The following is a 19,040-nucleotide window of genomic DNA, read 5'->3' as shown; positions in this document are numbered from 1 at the left end:
CCTGTTGAAGATGCAATACAGGTGACGAGACGTCACGACATTATTTGTGACTGTCCCGCACTCGGACAAATAAGAGGGCCCATTTTTGGGAGATCCTAGCCGAAAATGACCAAGATTAGAGCTGTTTCTCCGGCGTATGCCCTCAAGCGTAGGGTGGTTTGAGAGACGGTGGGCACGGACGACTCTATAATCATGGAGGCGGTAGAGTCCAAAAGGTAGGCCTATGTGCGCGTTGACGTAAGTGCACCATCTAGAAATCCAAATCCAGGTCGCAGTGTAAATGCATTTAGATCTATCAATTTGAAAATATAAAGAAATAAAATGAGAAAGAACTGTTAAACCAGCTTTTGCCTTTTTCATCAATTTTTTGATAGGATCTTTTTTTGTATCGATAACTTTAGTTGATGCTATTAGGTAGGTATACATATACGTTTGTCATAATGTTTTTATTCCCATAAAGGAGAAATTGTGTCATGAAAACGTAGGTACGTGGAGGAAGAAATTATAAATTCAATTAATGGAAGGACCACACGTACGTATCTTTAGTTGTAGCTATACCTACGTCTCAATTTTTTACGTATTCTTTGTACATACCTACTATAGTTAAACGTCGATACGATTTTTAAAAATTCCTCCAATTTTATATGTGCAAACTGTGTCGACAGGAAAATAAGCTACACTACCTACATCCAAAAATGTTTCGTTTCTTTGGAACTTGGTCAAAAGATTAGTAAGTAAGCAGGCAGGTACAAATAAAATAGAAAATGAAGGTCTTCCGGTCCTCTACCTATACAGCTAGTACCTATATGCATGTAGCTCCCACTTCTTTAACATTGTTCATTGCACTTTAACCCGCGCATATGGCATTGGTAAACAATTTTAATTTATTCGAGACGGGCCAAGTCTTTTCCGGCTACTTGCGTTAGTGATACACATCGCTTCTTATGCGACAAGGACGCATCTGAATTCGGATAAAGCAAATAACAATCGCGTACGCGCTATATACGGTATTTTATGTTTCACACCCACCTTTCTGTTATCGTTATCAGTTAGAAATACATCAGAAGTAGTACAAAGCAAAGATTAGTATTTTATGTCAGTTGTATAGATGAAAGCGTTTGTTTAAAAGCAATGTGTTTGAAGAATGTGTAGGTACCTATACAAGGGTTAGCAACGGCGATTACCATTTTGTAACTGCCGACTTCTTGTAATCAAAGGATTCAAAGGTAAGTTTTAAAGTAGAGTATGGAATTTTGGAAGTTTCCACTCAACTTCTCATAAACTGTTATGTTGTGATTTGTAAGTTTTGAAGACCAACACAGAACAAATGAGTATTTGAGTAGGTAAGTACCTTTCACGTATACCTATCTCGTCACATACACCTAAATTCAAACATTTAATAATAAATACCTACAACATGTGAGAGCTTTGCTTGAGTTGTTCCATAACAATCCAAACGGAATTTGGGTAGCAGTTTGACAAAATTTTAGAACTAATGGACGAAAGGAGAAAATATAAAAAGAAAGGCATCAATTCATTATGGTATAGAGATAAATATAAAGAGTTAAGAAACAAGGGCGATAAAGAATGTAAGTTAGCAAAGGAACAGTTGCACCAGGAGAAATGCGAAGCAATAGAGGATGGACAAACAGGAAAATTAAGAGTAGTTTCAGTAAGAGGCAACGCTGAGTCTAGTGTTCTGCAAGATGAAGATTGAACAGAACTCATAGAACTTATATATAGTAAGGGACAGGGTAGAGAGGTGGGAAGAGTAGGCACGGGGAAAAACTATTTATAGGGCAGAAGAACCGTTAATAATAATAATAATAATTTTTTATTTCATGTGCAGGCAGTACAAAGACAGCTTACAATCGTCATACAATGGAAAATGAACACAACATATTTATACATTTATATTTCCACCGAGTCAGTAGCTCGGCAAACTACTCTGAATCATTTCTCGAAACAAAAGAAAATAGAGAATCCAGAGTGATCGACTTCGACACCGATGAGCATCTGGAGTAGGTACAACGATCCATTTACTACAGAGGAACTAGAAATCGCCATTCGGAGCACAAAGTCTTGTGCACCGAGTCTTGACGGCGTACATAACGAGATGCTTCGCCATTGTACTGATGACCTGAAAAAGAGTATTTTAAAATATTTTAACGTTTGCTGGCAAAAACATACTTACCCCCGAGAATGGAAGAAAGCCATCATAGTCCCGATACCGAAACCGGGGAAGGACCCTCTACTCCCAAAGCACTATCGCCCAATCAACTTAACTTCCTGCCTGGGAAAGTTACTAGAAAAACTAGTGAATGTGCGTCTCCAATCGTTTTTGGAGAGTAGTGGAGTACTGGTACACCGTATCAGGCCGGGTTCCGTAGAGGGCGATCGACGATCGACCATCTTGTCGGGCTCGGCGATGAAATCCTGCGGGCACTAGACCAGCGCAAACACCTTGTGGCGGTATTTTTCGACATTAGAGGAGCATAAGACATGACGTGGAGACAAGGCATTGTAGAAAAAATGTACAACTACAATCTACGCGGAAACTTACCCAAGTTTGTACAATCGTTCCTCGAGAGACGAACATTTGCCGTCAGGATTGGTGATGTCCATTCTGGAGACCGCGTGCTGGAGAAGGGTGTCCCGCAGGGTTCCACGTTGAGCTGCTCACTTTTCGCTATAGCGATAAACGAGATTGCCCGAGGAGTTACGAGAGATATCGACAAACGCCTTTACGTCGACGATCTCATGATAAGTTGTCCGAACGAGACGGTCGGTGGTGCGACGCGAAAACTTCAGGTCGCCATTGAGCGTATATATAGAAACGCGAGCGAAGTTGGATTCGTGCTCTCGGAAGAGAAGACGAAGGCACTGCATTTTTGCCGGCTCCGTAGGCCGCACTATGATCCCGTACTGTTCATGAACGGCCGAATCATTGAAGTGTCTCGGGAAATTAAATTTTTAGGCCTGGTTTTTGACAGTGAGCTTAGGTGGACTAGTCACGTTGAAAGCCTATTAACATCATGTCGAAAACTCTTAAATATCATGAGGGTACTCGCCCATCACAGGTGGGGAGCTGATCCCAAGACACTTATCGATATATATAAGGCACTGATACTTTCGAAACTAGACTACGGATGTAACGTCTACTCCACCTGTAACAACACTTTGCTAGGACAACTCGATAAAGTCCAGAACCTCGCACTGAGGTATTCACTCGGAGCCTTTCCGACGAGTCCGATCGACGCCCTTCACGTCGAGGTAAACGTTCTTCCGCTGTCCCTGCGTAGAAAGCAAATCTCCGCGCTGTATTATTTAAATGTGTTGTTAAACGACAACCACCCGAACCACCGAATACTCGTGAATCAATCGGGAACTGCGCGATTGAATAACTGTAGATCTCTGGGCATGCGAGCGAAAGAAGTTCTGGAAGAATTAGATTTAGATGTGGTAGATTTCACGGACTCGACCAAAAAATCGCGGCGGATGATTGCTGGGGGTCAAGTGAAAAACAAATGGGAGGGAATGTGGACAGAGGCAGAAAGGAAACTGAAGAAGATTAAACCAAACCCAGGACCATTACTGCATGTAAAGTTGGGAAGATACGCTCTAACGAAACTATACAGATTGCGGATAGGGCACACCGCCCTTACGCATAGTTTCTTGCTGATGGGAGAGAACGCTCCCGAATGTGAGACATGCGACGTTGCCTTGTCGGCGGAGCATATACTATGTGATTGCACACAATACGACGCACAACGCGTTACCTTTAATATTAAAAGGAATTGGGAAGACAACCTGAAAGGAAGAGATGAATGTGTAAACACAATAAATTTCATGAGAAGCATCGGTATATTGAATAGGCTATAACCTTCAAAATATGCCAATTCGAAAAGTGAAGTAAGGCTAATGGCCACAGAAGCCGATGCTTATTAAAAAAAAAAAAAAGATATAGCGGAATTTAGATACTCATCTACACTGTAAAACGCCCACTTTACTAAATACCTACCGTTAGCGAAAGTAGAGCGACCAAAAACCACATAGGAAGAACTATAAGATTTAGGATACTTAGGTCAGAGTTCGACAAAGCTATAAAGGGCTTAAAGTAAGGAAAGCAACAGGAGCAGATGCAGTATCGGCAGAATTAATCAAACATTTGGCAACAAAGGTAAAGGATAGAGTCTTTAAACTATAACGACAGCAGGGGCGCCGGAAGAAAATGCGCTAGGGAGGGGCCCTTACATTTTTAGAATAGAAAATGTGACCTAGGTAAATATTTTTAAATTAGCCACTCAATAGGATACGCAGCTAAATCCTATATCCAATAAAAACCATTGGTGTAATAGTGTAACAGGTCATATTAGACACAAAACAAAACAAGAACAAAAGTAACAAGTTACAGTAGTTCACTGAAAAAAAAAAATGAAATTAATAGCACTATATTATAAAATTTGCTCAGCCGTTAAGTAATGAGGGTTTAACACACTTGCGCAATTCTCCCCGAAAGCTTTTCAGCTCTTCCTTTTATATCTAAGAATATTGTTGAGATATTTGAAAATGCCTGCTTTCCTTAACACCTTGATTTAGTTTTAATTATTGTAAAAATAGGTAGTAATGAAAGAGTTTTTAGTTGCCATGAATAGTTAGTTGTAGTAATACAAAATCGCTGATTGAATCTGTTTCATTTTGGTCATTACTTTTTCATATTTTTGCTCACTTGTGTTTATTAAAGTGTTTTCTACTTTCTTTGACTTTCGCTTCTTAAAAGAACACCAAAAAATATGTGTACCAAATTTGGTTACTATAAGAGTACAGACAGACCGACATCATCAAAATTTTGTTGGATTCCGATTCCGGTGCGTCAAAACGTGTATTTCCGTAAAACAAGTGGGGGATCATTTTTTACCCCAATGCAATACCTCCCTTCCTAACGTGCGCGGTGCGGGTGATAAAAATTACAGTGCGTAAGACAAATTCGAGGACAAACATTAAACTGTTTCTGCATAATTTTTCTACTCAAAAGTATAACAAATTACCAACCATATCGTTATTGATTACAATGTTGAATGTAGAGTAGGGTAAAACAATTTAATTATTTCGAACGAATAAAAATTCCTCTTACGTGATAGTTTTGTACGTCTGCCTGTCCGTCTGTTCCTCGTATTACATGAGAACGAAAAGACACAGCGATGTCAAACCTTCGCCAATCGATTTCTACGAGTTCAAGGATCAGTGCTATGGAATATGAGTCGGATTAAAAGTCTGATTTCCCAATACGAGCTGAATAACAAAAAATTCCCCTACTGAATCGTAGGTACTTATGCGATTCTTCGTATATTCATCAGCATCACTTTATGTGCATATCTATTCCATAACAAGTTAAAAACGTGGTCACTCGCGACCGACGAAAGCGCATTTTCCCCGCACAGAATCAGTAATTGCTCGGGAAGGAAGTGACTAATCCAAAAAGTCTTTTGTCGTTCTGGTCTCGAGGCTGTGCTACATCATATAAGAAACAAACCACAACGAAAAAGCCTAAAGTGGAGGACTAGTAATGGTAAAGACGGACAAAGTGCTGACAATAGCGTTCGTTTTCCTTTTGGAAAATGCGCTAAAAAGCGGCGAATGTAAGTGACAAGATTGTCATTGATGTTTTTCCAAAACACACAGCCACCCTGCGGTCTTTGGTTAATTTAATCTCTATAGTCTATACAATATGGGAACTTTATGGACATTGAGGTAACTCAATAAGGTTATAAAAGGTTTACCTACTTTTGCTTTGTCACCGAACAGCGATGGGACAGAAAAAGGTGGCTGGTGTTCTGGTCACAATAAATGTGAGCTTTCAACATTTTCAGTTTTCTAAGATCGATTAAGTGATTTCTCACATCCCAAGGAGGCCCTTTAGTAGCGGCGCCCACGTTCGACAGGGTTAATTTGGGATAATGAAGGTAGCAGAAATCGTATACGAGTCTAAAGATAGGAGGGTAATGTTCAACCTATATAAAAAACAGAGAGCGGTGATTAACGTAAAGGGTAAGGTCGCAGAGGGGGGTTAGAGAGGGCTGCGCTTTGTCACCGGTAACATTTAACCTTTACATAGAGGAAGCCATAAATATAGTAAAGCAGAATCTAATTTAGGGGTCAAAGTGCAGGGCGAAACAATAGGTATATACCTACGCTGCGATATACGGATGATTTTAGCATAAAGGAAGTGTAGAAACAGGATTAATGATACAGACTACAGCATGAAAATTAACTACGAAAAGCAAAAATAGTGAACTGCGCGAAAAGAGATGACAGGAAAAAGATAAAGGTCACACTTTAAAGCAGGGGTACTCAAACTTGAACTGCTGATGATCTACCTCAATGTTGTTAGACTCCGATCGATCGACTTTGAGAGGCTGCAATTATGTGTGAATCAGGATAGCTGTTTACGTAGTTAGTATAAAATAATATATAAATGTGGAAAATGGCACAGAGAAGATGGGGTAGAATGATAGCGCACGCGCTCAGGCACGAGCGATTAGTATAGCTAGCTATAGAAGTTAGGTGAAAGGGTAAGACAGGTGTAGGACTCCAGAAGCTTAGGTACATAGACCGAATAGTTGGGGACGTAGGCAAAGGTAGTACCTAGTTATGTAGGAATGAAATGATTAGCATAGGATAAGAAAGGGTAGAGGACTACGTCCTACCATTCCTCTGAGTGCGAACCCCGAGAAGAAGAAGAAGGGTGTGATAAAAGATTACCACCACCAAAGAAAAGCTAAAACGCAGTGTTGAGCGGAAAAATTGATATCAATGATGTTTTGGGATTGTGGGGGATTCTATTGAAGAGTATATGAAAAAGCGCATTATAATTAACGGAGATTTTTATAAAGCGTCTACTAAAACCTGAAAGCTACAAAGAAAAGACTTTAAAATATATGGCCTATAAGACCGTACTGGTACGCCACAAGGTACAGGGTGCACAACGCTCAAAAACATCGATGAATGTCACGTCCCGGAATTAAGATCTCTCTTTCGTCCGAATTTAACATCTTGTGACTACTATTTTTCCCTAAATTCAAAAAAACACTTGCATTGCTGTTAGTGACCATTTTGATGAGTTACCAAATGAATTGTTTTGAAAGTATCTGTGTATTTCAGAAAGGGCGAAATAAGTGTGTTGAGGTTGAGGATACATATGTGCCTTAAATTTCTTTTGCTTCATATCTAGGTAGATTACATGAAAATGTCCCCTCGTAACTGCACCAAGGAGAGCGGCTCTGAATTAATCGAAAACATCCCCAACATGCTTTCATGTCCCAGGTCCAATCAATTTATTATAATTTGCATTTCCATTTGGCCGGCAACTTCAACTAGTGCAGTGTAAGACATTTACCTACTAGATGAAAACATGCTTATAGCAGGACGTATTCTTGTAATGCACGCAGCAGATTGTAATCATTGTTCACAGTTTATGTATCTAAAGAAAACCATCACTTATCATATTATACTTTCAGTTACGAATTTTGACAGAATTCTCTAGGTAGTGCCGTTGAGTGAAAAGTAATTTTCACTCAACGGTAGTGCGCAATGTTGCGGAAATAGGCATAATCAATCCATCAAAGCTTCTACACACTTCATCGATTACTTTGATTGTGCCAATATTTCATTGTCGCGTGTGCAGGTATAAACTACCTACTGTAAGTCGGAAAATGAGTTGCGCTCTTAATCCATCGTCAGACCGCGATAAATGATCTTTGAGGGACTGAGAGCATCGTTCAAAAATGAAACGAGTCTATAGCATTACATTTACATTCGAATTTTTCATCACGAAACAGTATTAGTAGCATACATTTGTTAGGAAGTTTGATAATAAAGACCCCGCATAGCTTTTAGGGTCATTAAAATTCTAACGAATTACGGACCCTTGCGAACTTTAAATGAAGTTTACACGGTGTTTAGTACGAAAACTTGCATGCTATAACACTGCGCCTGGCCGATCAAACAGAAAAATTAAATTTCTCCTTCAAATTTTGTGCGAGCGTCGTTGCTAGGGAATTCAAAATTCGTGGGGCGGTTTGTGTATGGCGCAGGGGTTGCCGCCAAATCAATATACCACGCGCGGCGAATTTTATAATGCTAATTGCGCATGTGTGAAGCATTTTTTTCGTGGAACAAGGGTATGAATGGAATGACATGCGCCTTTCCATGGTACATCGCAGATATTTTCATGACTCTCATTCAATTTCCAATATTTGTTAGACACGTGCTATGAGTTATTTATACCTACCGCAGTTTGAAAGCACACGTGGAAAATTTAAATTTACTTGTCGAAGTGGATACATTCAATTAAAATGGGCGTCGCGGTTTTTAGAGCGTCTTGGCCCTGGCCTCATTGTTGACAAGTGAATTGGGCTGTTAAATTTAATATGTCAACAGCATTATGATGGATGAAATTCGTGTCATGTTTTAGTAAATTTGTGAACAGAAAAACTGTGAGGTGATTATCATGTTACATTTCAGTGGATGCGATGGTATGGTGTTGTGAACCTTGAAAGAAGGTGAGAGTGATCTGTTAAAAAAACTATGTGGAGCGCCGTGGCGCCATGCGATGTGGAGAGTCCGGCACCATCAGCTCGTTCAAAGCACAGCGCTACCCTTGTTGGCCAACATTTATACTTGCTAGGTGGACGAAATGGCAACTTGCCGCTGAAAGATTTTTGGAAATACAATTTAGGTATGATTTACTCATTAAAAAATAAACTTAGCGGGTAAGCTAAAATTATCCCAAACCACCAGTTGAATTCCAATCACCTTTCCATTCATTAACCGTAGGTGGTGCGTGACAATACTGAAAATTGGTACCTACGATTGGTAATTGTGACTTTCTCTGTAAATAGACGATCTTCTCTTAGACTTCTCTGAAGGGAAAAGCGTCAATCGATCAATTACTAGCATATTGTTTTTATCAAATTTGGTTTTCCCTCGGGCACCCCACGACGTAGTAATTTACTTTACATTCCCCTGTTAGCCAAATGATGTATTGTATCATGTACCGATTACCACATAAATAGATTGCTTTTTCATCATTCGCTCCCCCTTTGTTAGACTGTAGCAAATGGGAAATTGTCAGCACGTTTTAGGGTGCTACACACGTACTCATGAAGCGTACTGTGTTTTAGTGACTGGGAAATGGCAGCAGCTAAAACCGTCAGGTGATAAGTTACCTTGTCTGCAGGAACACTCCGCCGTAGTGCACAAGGATAATATTTACGTTTTTGGGGGAGAGGTTGGATTTTCGGCGGGATCCGAGACCCCTCTTTGGATGTATGACATAAAAAATAACAACTGGAAAAAAATAAGGACGCACAAGGGTGAGTAAGTTAGTTTCAGTTTCAAATAATCGTTACTACCTAAGGTATCTCGAACACAACGTCAAATGCAGGGAATTAATTAGTTTTGAGTCGTCGAAGAGAGCTCATTGCGAATAACAAAAAGGTACCTAATTGGTTTTGAGCCGTCGAAGAGAGCTTATTGCGTGTAACAAAACATTAATTCGTTGTGTGGGTTGTCACAGAGCTCAAGTATAAGAAAGAATTTAGAAATCAGTGCAAAACCGTCCATCAGTCCCACAAATTTTAAGCGTTTTGTAGTTAATCAAATTTAAAAAAATGTAAAATCATTTGTACGAAAGTGTTGAGGATTGAATTGTGAATTTTTAAAATAAATTAATAAATAATAAATTAGCGAAGGCAGGCTTTTCGTGAGAAGGTCAATTAACTGGACGGCTCGTTGGATAAACATTCAGGAAGAGATTAACGGGAAAATGTAGTGAACATAAACCGGTGTGCGGTAGATTTCGTATCAAGAACTGTAGAAAAATTATGAAGGTACGAGTGGATTTTTCTCGCGCATAACGTTAGAGTTACTGGTCGATCAGTAAAATTTCCAGTTCGAAAGCGTAAGTTTTAAAAGAAACAAATTAACCCAGTTTCAACGAGTAACAATGAACTTGTTTGGCCTTATAGTGCGTTAATAATAACTCAAATTGCGAAAGCGGAAAGTTACTTGTATGATGCTCTAAATAGAAAGCTCATTGCTGTATCATTTGTCTACGGAAAAGTAGTCGTAGAAAATGTCTAGAAAACTTCAACAATATTTCTTCAGGAGATACAAGTTTCATTCTATATTGTCCTCCAGCTTTAAGACACAATCTCTTCGAGAAAGGCCGTATTGTTTTGTGCCATAGGGAAACCATCGATTCCAGAAACCGCTTTAATTAAGGCAATTGTATTACCTACATTTCTTTCACTACTAGCGTCTGATGACACGATTATTAACCTTTTTTCAACTTGTAAAGTAGGTTTTTTCGGCAATTATTCAATTTTAATCAAACAAAAGCAAAATTTTGTTTGATAACCAATCGTCAGTACAAATTGATTGATAGAAAAAACGTAAACGTGACGTTAACTTTAAGGAAAGTCCTTTACGATGCACAAATATTTAAATTTCCAACAACAACAATGAGCTGCTAATTGTAGGTCTCGGTAACTTTAATAACTAATTTACAAAGCTTGCGAAGGACTTTGTCCACCACAACAGGCCGCTTTAAAAAAATAAACGGTGAATTTAGTGCAACATAAATTAGCTTCAATTAAATGAATACAACTCAATTTTAACGGAAACGATGACCGCGGCGTTGGTGTTACGGAAACTCTGGCGCCACCAAGAGATGCAAACTTTCCCTTGGACAAGTATTCGGCGGTAGGAATGGGTTCTTGCCTGATGTGGTGATTACAATGGCGTCCAGGGAACGAGCTATCGGTGGTGAGCGGAGAAAACTAGCAGAAAAACTAAAGTACACGAAACGGCAACGATTTCTCGAAGAACGACAATGCAAAGTAATTAACGGTTGTTAAGGAAGGTGAACAGCGGGGAATAAAACATAACGAATCCCTCACACACAACTCTAGAAATTAAATCAGTTATCCTTAGCATCTATCGTCAACTCCCAGAACCAACACAAATACTTTCTCCACGACACTTTCCGAAACAAAACGCTTGTAGGTACCGGGTGTTCAGCAGAGCTGGTCGACTCCACAAATATACAGTGTGGTTATAACTTCGGGTCTGAAACTTCAAGGTGGAAAATAGGTGCTTCATTACAAGCACGGGTAACTAAATATCTTCGTATACCAAACTAATCTGAAAGATAAAATCTAATCAAACTAACATAAAAAATCTTCGTATCGACAAAAGTAACATAGACAAAATCGAAATATCGAAAGATATTTTCTTCGAAACGACAAGTACGTAGAATTAGAAGGATCGAGGCAATTTACAAGAGATATAATCTTGCACCCTTCTTTAAATACCTTCCACCTAGAAAGCTTCGTTAAGTTAACTTACCAAGTAATGGGCTTAACGAATGATCAAAAGACTGTGTAAATGCAAAATTGCGCCGAGAATTTACATTTGAATGTATCGATTAATTTTTAAATTTTTTTGATTGTTTTATTGTTTACTGTCACTTTAGGTTCTTGATTTACCTTTAATCTCTTCGGGGAAAATGACACTTTAATTCACAAATGGCTGACAAACCACGTTAATTTAGCACACGGCATACAAAATCCATTCTTATAATCCTAATTGGGGTCACATAAACTATAATGGGACGATTTACACGGATTGTCATAGGCTATATGCTTAAAAAAAAGGCTGTAATGGTTGATTCAAACTCTGGAACGCCAATAAAATAGAAGCAAGGATTATTCTTTCATATTTCAGCTCACAAGCGATCGATATCTATAAGTTTGAGTATGGGATTAAAGAATCTAGAGTTTCATATTAAGCTTATCATATCCATACGAAGTCTAAAACCTAGCAAAATTACTCAATTTTAGTAATCGCCTGATCTACAAATATTTATAGCTAGATATGCAATAAATTTCAATAGAGGCGGAACTTTTAGGTATTCGTACATAAAACATATGAAACTAACTCCATAGGGGGGTACGCCAAATACATGTAAATAAGCACTTATGGTATTACGTTTTCGTATCTCGCCCTAAACACATCCAATCGAAATTTGATCAACCAATACGAGCTCGACGGGTAGCATGCAAATATAGTTCTGTGAGATGAAATGAGTATTAACAAATTGCAGGAGCGGTTACACCTAAGGGCAGAAGAGGACATTCAGCTTTGGTTCACAAAGGAACAATGTTAATTTACGGCGGCTATCAAGATCTGAGAGGTTCGTGCAGCGAGCTTTGGGGATATCACTTTGGTAGTCGATAAAGCGTGATCATCGAGACGATATGTAAATGTTTAAACATTTTAGATTCCGGATCGTGGCATCTGATCTCGTCGACAACAAAATCAAATCCCGATCTATGCCCGCCGCCACGTCACAAGCATTCGGCGATACTTCACGAGGATGCGATGTGGGTATACGGAGGAATGACCGATTTGCAAGAGCGTTCCGATTTATGGAAGTGGGATACGGTTTCGAGTACGTGGACGAATTTTAAAGCTAAACAGCATCCGGGACCTCTTCATAGTCACGCTGCCTGCCATTTACCGTCATCCATGATTATTTTTGGGGGAGAAAGAGAAGGCCACTCGACTAATGATTTATGGAGGTTTAGTTTCAGTAAGTATTTTTATGCGAGGCACGCATCTGTATCGTGTTGTATAGCATTCTATAATTTGAACACTTCGCCTTTTATTCTTGCTAACTCTAACAAAAATACTCATCCACAAACAGGAGGTGCCATGCAAGACATGAAACACAAGCTATTGCTATTTTTCCTACTTTCGTTTTCATAACTTAATTTACTTTTGTGTGACGTCTACACCATGATAAATTGGTCGATTCCACAAGATAGAATTTTGGGTTAAATGACATGTAGAATATTCGTGACACATTTATCCCCCAAGCGTATTTTGCATGTCTTGTTTTAACGTCAAATATAAAGTAGTACTCATTGTTCTTATAATCAATAACCGCTCATTTAAAATAGGTCACTCCAATTGAGAGTTTTGTCATTCCTAATGAATTTAGTAAAATTACCTAACGCATGTCTTCGTCAAGCGCAATGCATTTAATGGGTTTTTTACTGTAAATATTCAGGCGTTCCATCATTATTTGAATTAATCACGATTCAAGATACTAATACAATTTACGTAATTGAAATTGTGCAGTAATGGAATCTGCAGTGCAACACTCACCTACTTTTTTGTAATTATTTATTGAAAGTTTTAAGTTTCACGTCAGCGCTTCTATTACCCCCAGTTTTCAAGCGGTTTGTACATAACATTTTGCTTGCTAAAGTTGATCCAATCGGTTAAGATTAAATGAAATTGTTAGTCTTGATCGCTTCAGTTCAACGTGCAGAGGACTATAATGCTAAATAACTAAAATTACATTTATAACTTTGCACCATGACTTTGCCATACAGGTTAGTGTGATCAATATATACAAAATCAAGCACTGGGCATAAATCTGCATTAAAACTAAATGTGATTATTCTTGCTTGATGTTTAATTACGTACTATCTTTTTATTTCTTTGAGTATTAATCTATTAAGAAACGGTCTTTTCTTTGCAATAGCTGCCATACAAAAAAAAATTACCCTAGTACGCAAACTGCACGGTAAGGTTTGCCTATATGAGAGAGGATTTTAAAAGTTTTCTGAAATCCAATATAAAGAGAACACCATCCTAGTGGTCTTACGTAAAGTATAATTCCACATACAAACATGAGTACTTGTTTATGTTTGCTTAAAACCACATACGTAGTCATCCCATTTGAGCTTTTATACATCAAGGACTAGAGTGCAACCCCTAAACCTACATGACAAGTGGCAATAGCGAGGGGTGGCGTTATTGCGAGGGGGTTTCGGCGCTTGCATCTTTTCTGTATGTGCTTTAACCCTTGTTCATTTAGGTAAAACGCAAACTTAAATTATGCATTTTTTAGCTACCGAGATGTGGGAGAAAATCGTAGTCAACGGCGTCAAGCCTCAACCACGGGCGGAGACGGTAGCGCTAACAGTTTCGCAACTGCTCTTGAAAGAGACCTTATTTCAATCGCTAGAAGCAGGTGCAGCAAGAACGAGGGCGCGCACTTGCAATTCCGCCGATAGGGGAGGCAGGCATTCATCTTACCTTCCGACTAACCGCGTATCTCCCTTCGAAAAAACCTACGTATTTAAGGCTTCCACGAATAATTACATTGATGGAAGCGAAACTCCAGCCCAACAGCAGTGCGAAAATGGAAATGGAAATAATAAAGGTGGATTTTTGCAGGAAATATCAAAGCTCTCCAATTTAAATATCTCTCGCTTGAATAATAAATGCAGCTACACCGTTTTAGCTGGATGCACTACGGATAGCACGGAAAGCCTTTTAAGACAATATGCTTCTCCTCAAGGGATCGATAACGATTTAGTAGATAATGAAATTGCGACACCGACAAGGGGGACTTTAGTTAAATCAAAATCAGCATACGTAATCAAAAGGAGGGACATGCGAGATGTTTCACCAATTGCAGATAGTGAGAAAACAAAAGATGTTTCACAAAAAAATCAGCGACACGTCGAGTTTGTGGACGGCATCAAAAAGATTCCCAGAGAACCAATTTCGGTACCAAATTTTAGTGTGATAACCTTACCTACCCCAGTTTTAACACCAGTAGAAGCAGCTCGATTGGTGTTTCTAGATTCTGACGAGGAAACTGACGCCGATGATATTTTTATACCCCCCGCCATTAATAACATAACTCAAGTCAAGACTAATAACTCCAAAGATTTTACTATTTATTCCAACTTTAAAGTAGTAAAACGTGGCGATAGCTACAACTCGCATATAGGCTACGCGGATAATCCTTTATACCAACATATTGTTGGCTGCAACACCTTTCAGGACACATCAGAAGTTGCCGAAGCATCAAATGAGAATATTTCGTCGACTTCAGACTATGCCAGTATAGAGACTGTGAACAGGTTGTCGTCTGCCAGTAGTTACAGTGCAAAGGTGACACCTCAGGAGGAGTTCTACGTGCCCAAAAATGGAGAAGGACCCTTTGGTTTTTGCAACCCAAATTATTTAGGGCCCGACATTAACGCTCTAATTGCGGAGGATTGCATGCGAAAAAAAAACTTCTCCAAACTTTTAAACACGCCCGACAGCGTCTTGGACGACAGTGGTAACGGCGGGAAAAACATAAACGACTGCGTGGAGTTGCAAAGTTATGGAACTATTGACAGGAACACAAAAGTTCGCTACTCCAATTCCACTCGTAATGCACCACCAACAAGTTTAGTTTTGGATAGAAGCAGTAACCGAACAAAGCAGATGAAATATAGAGCAAGTAGTGCCAGTCGTGCAGAAAAGAACTGTAACAAAACAGAACCAACGCATTACGAAGATCCTGGCCCAATAAACGATTACGTTCCTCTATATGTATTTGTAATTGGTGGCAAGGAACAGGGACAGGTAACCGTATTTAAAAGGCCATTATCGATCTGGCGATTGAAATTGTTTTAAACAATTATGTTTAACGAGCTGAAATCCGTCTAAAAGAAATCAATAACAAAATTGTGCCAAAGAAAATTTTATTAAGATAACTTTGTATTGTAGTATTTCCGGTTTAGTACCCCATTAGTGTTTTCCGTACCATTGTAGGTAGTTTTAAAAGTGGCTGTAATAAAACAAAATCACGCAATCATCGCAAAATCAAAAAAAACGCCATAATTTGTCTAGGGTAGCGATATACAAAATTTATTTAAATATAAGAAATGTTGCCTTAGAAGTACTGACCCAAATTCATTTCTTCTAAACTTGATGGGAACATGATCATTTAACCAAGCTGATGCATCTCATATATTAAATTGTTCACATAGTGGCCTTTGATCGCAGTGTATTTTAGGGTTGCTATTGTTTATTCAGTACTTAAAAGTGCAACAACTTTATTTATTGACCAAATTCTTACTTCCACGGGGTCTTCAAATGAATTTATGGCAATAAGTTAAATTTTTCGAACTTATTTGCTGCGTTCCTGGAAAAAACTCTTAGTCATTAAATTTAAAGCAAAATCACGTGACTACTGTACAAGGTGGTCCAAATTGAACTTTTTCTTATGGCAAATCCCTTATTTTACGGAAATATTTTAGGAAAAAATGTACCTAGGTGCCTGGAACCTAATCTAAAAGAAAAAATCACTGTTCAAATAGAATTTAGCTATCACTAATCATTTGCCCTTTACCTAGAGGGCGTTTCTGGAATTTAGCCGATTTCCTTAATGCTCCATATATATCATACTTATTATTAAAGATAATTGATTTTGGCAAAATCTTTCTTTGAGCACTTTTTTATGTAGAATCCATTGCGATACACAGTTTTTATAGAAGGTGCCTGGTTTTTCTTATACGATCCTAAACTATATTTTTTCATCTGGACCACCCTATATATTTTGGAGTTTTTGGAAAGAGCGTAAAATTTCCTAAATTTTAATGTATCACTTATTACATTTATATTAAATATTATTTGCAATATTGTATTTTATACATTAACATGTTTTTATTGTAGGCGTCTAGGTTTCCATGGCGAACAAAAGATGGCGGGATTGTTTGAAACAGCAATTCCTTGGTTACCTGTATTATTTATTTATATATTACATGACTTATTTGTTTCATTCAGATGTGTTTTCACGTTCTTTGTTTGCAATAAAAACATTTTAATGTATAAAATGCAATATTGCAAATAATATTTAATATAATTTTGTATAATTTTACGCTCTTTCAAAAACCCCAAAATATATATAGGGTGCTCCATATGAAAAACTGTAGTTTAGAGTCATATAAACCAAACACTCTGTATAAAAACTTACTGGTATCGCAATGGATTAAACCGACTAAATTCCAGAAACGCCCTCTGTCGGCCAAACGATTAGTAATAGAGCTCAATTCAGTTTGCGCCAGTAATTTTCTGTTTAAAATTGGGACCTTGGTCTATTTCTTTCTTGTATCTTAAAATAAAAGAGTGTTTCCTTTCCATAAGAAAGTTCGTCCAATTTGGACCACCCTGTACATTACAATGCACGTTATATTTATATTTATGATATTTTTGTGTTTTAAGAGTTTCGGACCTATTTCATAATCCTGTGTGGATAAACAAGTATTAATGTTAAACGACGAAAGCTTGCTTAAACCTGCTTTTTCAGTTAGGGGATTACTTTGAACCGCCTTAATCCTGTAGTAACTAATCAAAAATGTTTAATTTTCTTTGGTCTGTGCATTTAATATGATATGTAGACGATCCATAATATTTACTTATCTTGCAATACGCAACTATTTATTTTAATAGGATCTACCACGTACAGACTGCGTTTTTATTAAATTATTGAATTTCCCCTACCTACTAGAAAAATGGAATGTGCTGGGTTTTGTGATATCAATTTATCTGGAATAACTTTATATAGGCATAATGGTAGAGTACAAGAAAAACAAGAAATAATTAGGTTTGTTAAATGCTTCAAAGCATTTACTTGCAATTTGAGTCCTTACTTTGTTAAAATATCTTCCATGGCTAGTATTAAGTTGTAAGGGCGCGTGTGAAGGTTAGTGATAAATTAGTCCGTTAAAATGTACCTATAGGTAAATAGTGCAATTGGAAAATCCAAGTGAAAGGGAATGAAAATATATTTATAAAGAAGGTAGATTTTGTAAACTTTTTATTCGGCTTTATAGCTACGTAGTGCTGCCATATTACGTTTTTTTTTAAAAACCAAGCTGATGTCTTCACACATTTATTATTATCACACTATCACTAGCGTCTCTCAAGAAACAAAACATTTTGCCATTAAATGTCAAAAATGAACATTTAGTTAAAGCTGTCTTGTGAAGTTCATTACGTACCTATTCAATGTAATGTTCACTTACTTTTGTTTATAATTATTAACCATATTAATTGGTTGTTTCAAATTTAAGTGTAGACTATAGAATAATTTCTATGAGATGTAGTTTGTATATAGATATTGTTAATAAACTTTAGTTTATTAATTTGCTTTTTCTGTTTTTAATTTATTTTATTGTTGTGATCAACTCTAATTTAATCAAAATGGTAGGGTTCCATGGGATGGTTATAACTTTATTCGTAACAGTTGTATTGTTTACATGTGTCCACCAACCATATACGTCCGACACCTTGACGTTTCCACATAATTGCCATGACTTATACTGATGTAGCAAGTCACACTCATCCAATCTTGTGGGTTTTATCCCACCATATCTTTGAAGTGATATCCAAGAAAAAAATCAATTTAACCAAAGGTGTTCCAAAGATTAGCTGGTCACCCCTCTATTATTTATTATTATTTGTTTATTTTTATGTAATGCTTTTAATTTATAGCGGATGGAATGTTAGATGATAGTTACTCTTCTTACGCAATGCTCTACACAAATACAGGCATGCCTTACCTGGGATTTGAACCTATAGCCCCTTGTATACACTGTCATAGTACCAAATAAAGGCAACTAACTGAGTTACGCAGATTGTGTATCTGTAAATTAAAAAGGTTTTGTACATTTATTGATTTTGGAACAATTACATTTATGGCAATTGGTTCGATGCGTTATACCATTGACTTAAAGTCAATTGTAAATTGTAATTGTAATTGGGACCTTGGTGCAGAGAGGCTCGTAATTTTGTAGAGTGTTTAGGAAAACGTATTGCCAGAGTATTACTGGAGAACCCCGAGCTACCAGTTACTTAAGACAAAAAATAAGTATTGCTATACAACGTGGCAATTCGAAACATAAACAATCAACTGATTGGGCCGCGTAATAACTCGCGAGGCCTACCACAAGGATCAGTATTAAGCCCTTTACTTTTTAACATGTACACAGCTGATATGCATAATAACATTGCTATTGAAAATATTCTGTTTAACACTGTTCAATATGCAGATGATCTTTGCGTTTACACCGAAACAAATCAGTATGAACTTGGGATAAATCATTTAGAAAAAATTCATA

General features: G+C 37.7%; 1 protein-coding gene across 4 annotated transcripts; it reads left to right on the top strand.

Annotated features, from left to right (window-relative positions):
• The first annotated feature begins 968 nt into the window (after positions 1 to 968).
• On the top strand, positions 969 to 17,946 carry LOC116176665. 4 transcript variants are annotated; one of them, XM_031495388.1, is made up of 7 exons: positions 969 to 1,226; positions 1,305 to 1,343; positions 8,524 to 8,737; positions 9,183 to 9,374; positions 12,167 to 12,289; positions 12,344 to 12,655; positions 13,985 to 17,946. In XM_031495388.1, exons 3-7 carry the CDS (start codon positions 8,587 to 8,589, stop codon positions 15,550 to 15,552), a joined length of 2,346 nt encoding a protein of 781 aa, XP_031351248.1. In that variant the 5' UTR covers positions 969 to 1,226; positions 1,305 to 1,343; positions 8,524 to 8,586; the 3' UTR covers positions 15,553 to 17,946. The 4 variants fall into 4 exon arrangements, with proteins under 4 accessions (XP_031351248.1, XP_031351250.1, XP_031351251.1 ...); XM_031495390.1 differs by lacking the exon at positions 1,305 to 1,343; XM_031495391.1 differs by lacking the exons at positions 969 to 1,226; positions 1,305 to 1,343 and adding an exon at positions 3,598 to 4,180.
• The last annotated feature ends 1,094 nt before the right edge of the window (positions 17,947 to 19,040 follow it).

The sequence above is a fragment of the Photinus pyralis genome, unplaced genomic scaffold (assembly GCF_008802855.1).
Source record: "Photinus pyralis isolate 1611_PpyrPB1 unplaced genomic scaffold, Ppyr1.3 Ppyr1.4_LG7, whole genome shotgun sequence".
Lineage (NCBI taxonomy): Eukaryota > Metazoa > Arthropoda > Insecta > Coleoptera > Lampyridae > Photinus > Photinus pyralis.
The sequence above is the reverse complement of the archived record's forward strand: the minus strand, read 5'-3'. Positions and strand labels throughout refer to the sequence as shown.

Bases quoted from the DNA above. Each gene is read 5' to 3' on its own strand.
- LOC116176665 (XM_031495390.1), top strand. From the start codon at position 8,587: ATGTGGAGCGCCGTGGCGCCATGCGATGTGGAGAGTCCGGCACCATCA. The intron at 8,738-9,182 runs GTATGATTTACT...ACTGTGTTTTAG, and splicing joins TTTTTGGAAATACAATTTAG to TGACTGGGAAATGGCAGCAG. The intron at 9,375-12,166 runs GTGAGTAAGTTA...AACAAATTGCAG, and splicing joins AAAAATAAGGACGCACAAGG to GAGCGGTTACACCTAAGGGC.